This window comes from Malurus melanocephalus, unplaced genomic scaffold (genome assembly GCF_030028575.1).
Source record: "Malurus melanocephalus ecotype Western Australia unplaced genomic scaffold, MMel_1.1 scaffold_362, whole genome shotgun sequence".
Lineage (NCBI taxonomy): Eukaryota > Metazoa > Chordata > Aves > Passeriformes > Maluridae > Malurus > Malurus melanocephalus.
In genome coordinates this window covers 1-7,124 of record NW_026623594.1, presented here as the reverse complement: position 1 = coordinate 7,124, position 7,124 = coordinate 1, and the positions used below count along the sequence as shown (strand labels likewise).

At 45.9% G+C, this 7,124-nt stretch overlaps 2 protein-coding genes across 2 annotated transcripts in view; both read left to right on the top strand.

The window, feature by feature from the left end:
- The window catches only part of LOC130580813 (ovomucoid-like), a 13,235-nt gene extending 11,365 nt beyond the window's left edge, over positions 1-1,870 (top strand). Inside the window, exons 7-9 of the mRNA XM_057378558.1 lie at positions 45-105; positions 1,102-1,211; positions 1,698-1,870. Coding sequence (XP_057234541.1) covers positions 45-105; positions 1,102-1,211; positions 1,698-1,743 — 217 coding nt within the window. The 3' untranslated portion in view covers positions 1,744-1,870. The remainder of the gene's footprint in view (positions 1-44; positions 106-1,101; positions 1,212-1,697) is intronic.
- Positions 1,871-3,399: 1,529 nt separating this feature from the next.
- LOC130580788 (ovomucoid-like) lies at positions 3,400-5,668 on the top strand. The gene is made up of 4 exons (XM_057378522.1): positions 3,400-3,685; positions 4,511-4,533; positions 4,933-5,057; positions 5,483-5,668. The coding sequence occupies exons 1-4, from the start codon at positions 3,631-3,633 to the stop codon at positions 5,526-5,528; spliced, it is 249 nt and encodes an 82-aa protein (XP_057234505.1). The 5' UTR covers positions 3,400-3,630; the 3' UTR covers positions 5,529-5,668.
- The last annotated feature ends 1,456 nt before the right edge of the window (positions 5,669-7,124 follow it).

The following is a 7,124-nucleotide window of genomic DNA, read 5'->3' as shown; positions in this document are numbered from 1 at the left end:
AGGCTGCTGCAGAGCTCCCTAATGCACATCTCTTCCCTTCCCAGGGAGGCTGGAACCAGCGTTGGCAAGAAGAGTGACGGTGAATGCAAGAAGGAAATTGTTTCAGTGAGTGAATTGGGTGATGAGGGGCTGGGTTTTGGTCCTGCTGCTGCCAGGGGAAGCACTGCCAGTGTCTGCAGCAGCCCCCAGCTCAGCAACATCCTGCAGGAGTGGAACAGCTGCTGTGCTGCAGCGCAGGGGGGATTTTGCTTTCTCTACACGTAATAAACATTGTTTGTGTCAATGCCGGGGAAGGAAGCGGGTGACTGCTCAGGAAAGGATCACTAAAAGAGTGGCAGAAATAATCCATCAGGGCAGAACTGTGAATAAGAGCAGAGAATGGCTTTTGGGGCCGGGCCAAGGGGCCATCAAGCCTGTGATGACTCGGTGCAGAGCCTGTGCAGGGGCTGTGAGGATTGTGTAGGAATGAGAGTAGAGGATGTTGAGGAGGGTGATTTCTGCTCTTCAACCTCCAGCTGTTTTCAGGCGATGGACCCCAGCTAGGTGTGATTTCTGTCTAGCCAGTAAACCTTGGAAGATTTCTCCTCCATGAAATTCCTCAGCCTCCTCCTGCACCCAGACATCTTTTTTGCCATACAATGCTCCCCAGCACCCGTGGAACCAAGAAACAGAATCCCACTCTTGCAGTGTCTGGCTGTGTGCTGATCTTCCAGTTTTAAGACTCCAAGAAGGATATTGGACCCTTACAGAGGATCAGCACTGCATTTCTCCAGACACCAGTGTTTTTCCGTTTAATTTCCTGGGCAGCCTGGGAACACAGAGCACGGCACCYTCACCGAGTGAACTGCTGCTGCCTGGAAATGCTGTGACCAGGTTATGATACACATCTCTTCAAACAGGAAATTATGATCTATTTTTATATTATTAAATTCTCCTGGCATAGGAGAAGCCGACACCTCAGTTTGTTTCAGATGTGCAAGGAAGTTAATTACTTTTAGTTAGATTGGTATCATTAGCACTGCAGCTCTAGCTCAGGGTTCAAGCCCTTCTGCTACTGATTCCTTCACATCACACCCTTTTATTTTTGTTTATTTTTTGCAGGTTGACTGCAGTGAATACCCCAGACCTGTCTGCCCWCTTGACTACATGCCTCTCTGTGGCTCTGACAACACAACATACGGCAATAGGTGTAGCTTCTGCAACGCAGTCGTGTATGTACAATYAGGAACGATATTTGTATTATTAATTGCCTCCTGTGAGCACAAGTTTGCACAGTTGCTGCTTTTTTGTTTGCTGGACACTGTTGATTAGGGATTTGGGACAAGAGGGAATGCCAGCCACCGTGTCAGGCATTCATTTATTTTTCTCATTGGAGCATACAAAAGCTATGGCTGCTCTATTAGTGTGAGTGGTTTGAAGRCCGTTTAATCTTAATGGAGTTTTTCTTGCGTGTTGYGGAGGAAATTACTTTTGAAATTTCRCTATAGTYTCCCCACAGATGTTTGCAGTCYTAAGAAYGGGTTAAACTGTTTCCCTCATCTCTTAATAATCAAATAGCAAATGGGATTATGAGTCTGCAAGTTCCTTGGCTCTGGGGCAGGATCCCATCTGACACCATCTCTAGGAGCCATCAAAAAGACAGATTATAGCAGGCAGGGCTCWGTGTTTAATTCATTCTTTCCTCTCCTCGCTTTCAGGGACAGCAATGGGACTATCACTTTAAGCCATTTTGGAAAATGCTGAGTATCAGTGCTGAGAGAATTCACCACAGGATCCCCACTGGCAAATCCCAGCTAAAGATCCCACCTCAGTTCATCTCACCCTCTGGAGAACTCAACTCACTCCCGATTTTCTTTCTCAATAAACTAAATCAGCAACATTTCCCTGTCTTCTTTCATGTGTTGTCTCATGGAACATTTTCCTCTGATTTGTTGAATGATGATGCCAGGCAGAATAGGTTACGTGCTCAAAGCTCTGGGACAGAACAAGAACAACATCTTGCTCCCCTCCCTCTCGTAAAAAAGGCAGAAGATTAAAAACAGATGCACAAACCCCAGAGCTGTGTGCCTTTGCACATAAATGACAGCAGCCCTGCACCATGCTCACACCCTTGGGATGTTTGGCATTCTCAAGGGCTGCAGTGGTGAACAGGAGGGTCTCTCCTCAGGTGTTCCTGGTGCATTTTCCCTGTGCAAGCAGCGTCAGCAAAACCCGGTCACACCTTGGTGGCAGCGCCCAGAGCTGATCCCTGGCTCTGTCCTCACCTGGAGTGCAGCTCTCTGCAAAGGCAAAGCCCATATTTTTCTGTTGGCAAAAMCCATATTTTTCAGACTCCTGCACTGCCCCTGTCTATTTGTCCAAGTCCTCCAACGGACTTATTACCGAATTTTTCTCTTCCTTTCACAACCTTCAAGTGTTTTGAGATAAATGCCTTCCTAGGGGTGGTGCTTCCTCCTGCCTACTTGTCTTCTCTCARTCTTCCATTGCACAATACTCTTTGCCAGCCCAAGGAGTATTTCAGCAGTATTTCAAAATCCAAGGACAAAATATCCTTCTGTTTCTTGAGAGTGTGACCTGTCATTGGCATATGGTGCATGAAATTTATTTTGCTTTTGTCTTCTGTTTGAGTATTGAATTGGGTTTTATTTTTTTTTTTTTGGTTTTTTTTTTTGATCCACACAAGAGAAGCATAAATAAATCAGGCTTATCCCTTCTAAAATGTAATATCTCCCACATGTATTTCTTCTGGGAATCAAACAAAAAGGGGAACTTGTTCTCCTTGATGGAGGTTGTCCCAAAAAGCAATGCTTTGGTGGTAAAACAAAGGATTTGTGTTGAGATGGGCAGATGGATGAAGCAGTGATTTACAGATTGGGTTCAACTTTTCTAGGATCCACACTAGGGTCTCAAATCATTCTGTCATCATCATACTAAARGTCTATTACTGCAATGCTAATGGCWTTTAGGGGRAATAACAATTGTAAWTTTTTTTTGCATGATCCYATAAAMRTTTCTCMRTCCCTTGTCATTTCCAAGGACTCCTTTCAGTATCTGGGGCACCCTCTTGCTCACCTTCCCAGTTSATGGTTTTCCTGCTTTCACTATAACTTCGTGATGTTTTACTCGGGTGAAGCACAAAAATAAAAAAGGAGAGCCTTTCTGCTATAGAAGCGTTTCATTCAATGTTTTTCTCGCCAAAAAGCTCTGCACAAAAATAGGCACTGATAGGTGCACGCAGGGAAAATCTGACAGCAGTTTGTACAGTCGCTCTTTTGCCTGCAGGAATTTTCTGTGGTCCTTCAGAGGGAAGCTGTCACTTACTCCACTTAAAATAACGACGCAGAGGGTGTATCTAGCACATCTAAACTTCTCGTGACTCTCGCTGATGAAGAAACATCCTTCCTGGCTTACAGCACGGCTTACCTCTGTTGAGGGTGACACTGAGACAAAGGAGTGGAAATGTTGCTCCAGGATAAGGGTGGATAAGGCAAATATGAACAYGCACAAACACACACACCCCCCCAGCCGCGCAGGCGTCCATATAAGCGTGGTTGCCACCCCAGGACGGAATCCAGGCTGTGATTCCTTAGCAAAAGCCAAGCTCTGCTGCTCACAGCTGCTCCAGCCACCATGAAGACCACGGGCRTGTTGCTGCTTCTCTCTCTGGCCCTTTTCTGCATCTCAGGTGAGTGGCTGCTCTGCCCCCTGCTCTGCCTTGGAGTCAGCCCTGGCTGTCTTCAGCGCCACAAAAAAAAACATCCTCAGACTGGAAAGAGCTCCATTCTGCAAGGACTTATTTACTCCTAGAAAGATAGTGTTGAAAAGACTTGACATCAGAGACTATCACTTATGGGGTAATATTTTAGCAACAGAACTGAGTGGGTAAGAGCAACTGTGGGAGCAGCTCTGCTCTCAGCACTAGTTTATGCATAATGAAAGAAGTGACACGTACGTGGTGCAACCCGGAGACTCAGACAACCAGTGTTTAACCTCTGAAATGTTTGCAGGAACACAAATTATTTCACTGAATGAAAGCGAACGTTTCCTGTAGTCATCCTGAGCCGAGGTGCAGTTTGAGAGGCTGAATTGCTGTTAGAAGCTTTATGAATTCACCTCTCAYTAAATACTCCTCTTATTTAAGAATAATAGTGGCAAGGCACATGAGATGCTGCCTCTGTGTACTTGTCAGCTCTATACCCCTGTTTASCTCAATAATTCGCTTTGCTTTGAGCATGTGTCCCACTCCATCTTTTGAACTATGGTAAATGCCTTTCTCTTCTTTTGTTTTGCACACCTTTTTCCATTGTGATTGTAACCCTCATTAAAAAAAAGTACCACTGAATCAGCGTAGAGTATGGCAAAACATTTTGCCTGAAATCCCTTTTGTCTAAGAATAATTTGCTAACACACAGGGAGTTGGAAGTTATGTATTCAGGGCGTGCATTCACAGATTTTAACAGAATCCATGAACTGCATTTGTAATATATCTCCTTTTTTTTTTTTTTTTCAGTCCCAGTTACTGATGCGCTTCAGGTAAGGGGCATATTTTTCTATTTCCCATCCTTTCTGTCTTTAAATCAGTTTCTGTATAAATCTTTACTAATCACATTGCGATCGAGCCTTTCMAAATCCTGAGACACCCAGCCGCCTGAACAATATTTGCCACAGATATTATCGGGTGAAATTGCCATTTTCATCTGATGGCAGTTTCAACAAGTAGGGCAGTATTCAGTTCATGTCCAAGTTGCTGTCAGAGTCTCTGCAGCATCATTTGCCGTGGTCACACACGGCTGGAGGCAAAGCTGCACTGCCCCATCCCAGGGCTTTTCCTCAGCTTCTGCCTCTGGGCAGTCAAGGGGTGTGTGGAACCTCTTAATGCCACCTTTCTCACCCAGATTTGATCAAGAGCTCTTTTTCTTTTTGTGAATTCAGTCTGCATCCGTGTACTGTGGTAACCAGAGGACCTTCAGGCCTATGTGCACCATGGAGTACRTCCCACACTGCGGATCTGATGGGGTCACGTACTCCAACAAATGCATGTTCTGCAACGCATTTGTGTACGTATGAAACAAATCTCTTCATCTGCTAAGTGGTGAACTAATTTAGCTTAAACTGGCTAATCGGTCTTGGAGAAGTGAAGTTTTTTTTTATTTTGTTTATTTGTTCCTTTGTTAGTAAGGATAATTTTATTTTATGGGGAGAGTTTGCCAGGAATTCCCTTCTTTCAGATATAAAGAGAGAACACAGTGTTCTCCATTCCTCTCTTAAGTGAATTGCAGAAGAGCTTTCTCCCAGCAAACAAAGTCTGTTTCCTACAGAGTATTTGGTCTTTTAAATTAAGAATTTTTCTTGTCTTCCTATGTCAACAATGAAAGGRAATATGTGGTACAGAGTTCAGAAGTTCCTCTGTGGTGTAGAGGGACAGACCAACAGTAAAAGCCCAGATGTTTTGTCTCTAAGATTCTGATTTCTTTCTCTGCAGGAGGAGCCGTGGAAATCTTCGCTTGAGATCTCTTAATGCATGTTAAGCTCTCAACAAAATTCACCTGACAGAGGATCCCCCCTGACAATATTCCCCATGGCAGATGTCTTCCTAAACCCTCACCCTGACCCTTCAAAAAACTTCTGATCAATATTGAAACCTCTGCTTAATAAACAACAAAAAATTCCCAGCATTTCTGTCTTGCTTTAGTCTCATTCTGGTTGTACCCAACACATTGCATGATTTTATCACTGCAACGATCCTGGGGTGTGGGAATTAATGGGAAAATCGCAGGGAGAGGGAGAACAATGTTCTGATCCACAAAAATATCAACCCCAACCACAAAGGCAATGGGCAGCTTCTGTGGGCATCCACCTGCACCCGGCTTTCCAAAAGAAAACCGGGGYTGGAATTGCATCCTGGTGCTCCTGTCCCTTTCCTGCACCGAGGATGTCTCAGAAAGACACCGAGAAAGAAACTGTGCAGGGATGRGAGGAGCTGCTGCTGCTGCCAAACCTGCAGCCTCACCCAGCACTGCTCTTTGTAGCCTGGCAGCACAAAGAGGCCCTGGGCAAACCCCAGCATTAATCAGGGACAGTCCAGGATTGCTGCATTGGGGTGTTCTGGCACTGCTCTGCCACACAGAAGGGTCTTGCTGGCACCATGGGCTGTTCCAGTTCCCAGGTTTATCCCCCATTTCTTATGCCCACAAGAGAATATGTGAAGAAAGTCACATTCCAATCTGCCTCTGCCTTGCAAGCAGGACTGGAAACCACCTCTAGACGAGAGAAGGCCTTTTGCAATCTGCTTTGCTCCCCAAAGCAATGTCACAGGATGTTTTCTCTGGGCAGGCAGAGCCTCATCTGCCCACATTGTTCATCACTGAGGGGCATTGCAGGAAACCAGTGGGCAGCCAGAGCTGACAGAGCTGCTGTCCAGGGGATGATGTCCAGGGAATGATGTCCAGGGAATGCTCTCTGGGGGATGCTGTTTGTGGGATGCTGTTTGTGGGATGCTGTTTGTGGGATGCTGTCCAGGGGATTCTGTCCAGAGGATGCTGCCATGACTGGTCATCACTGGTCATCACTGGCCATCACTGGTCATCACTGGCCATCACTGCCACAGCCCTTTTGGGTGCCTCACCCATCACTTTGCTGCTGGTTGAAGGCAATTACGTCGACTGTCGCTTGCAGAGGATCCTTTGAGATTCTCCGGCCTCTGGAAATCTCGGCTGATGAAAGGAAGGGCTCACAGTCGTCGTGTTAATTTATTATTCATTAACAGCGAGGCGCTGCCAGTGCCTCGTGCTGTAGAGTCGCAGTCTCACAGTCAAATAGTTAATGATCTTAAGTGACAATGTGTCACTTCCCAGAGACTGGAGAGAGCAGCTCTCTAAAAGGAGACAATTTATTTCCAAAAGACATGACTCTCTGTGACCATTTAGTGCCAAGTCCCTTCCCTGGGCTGGAATGTCCCTCCTGCCAGAGGGAGCTCTGTGTGCAGGAAGGTGTCAGACACAATTTCTCAGGACCAGGATAAATTGAGGCTGTGGGAGGTATTGCCAGGGGTTTGGGGTTTGGGGGCTTCATCCAGGCTTATTTTTCTTTCCCTCTGCTGAATGTGGGAGAACACCAGCTCCAGC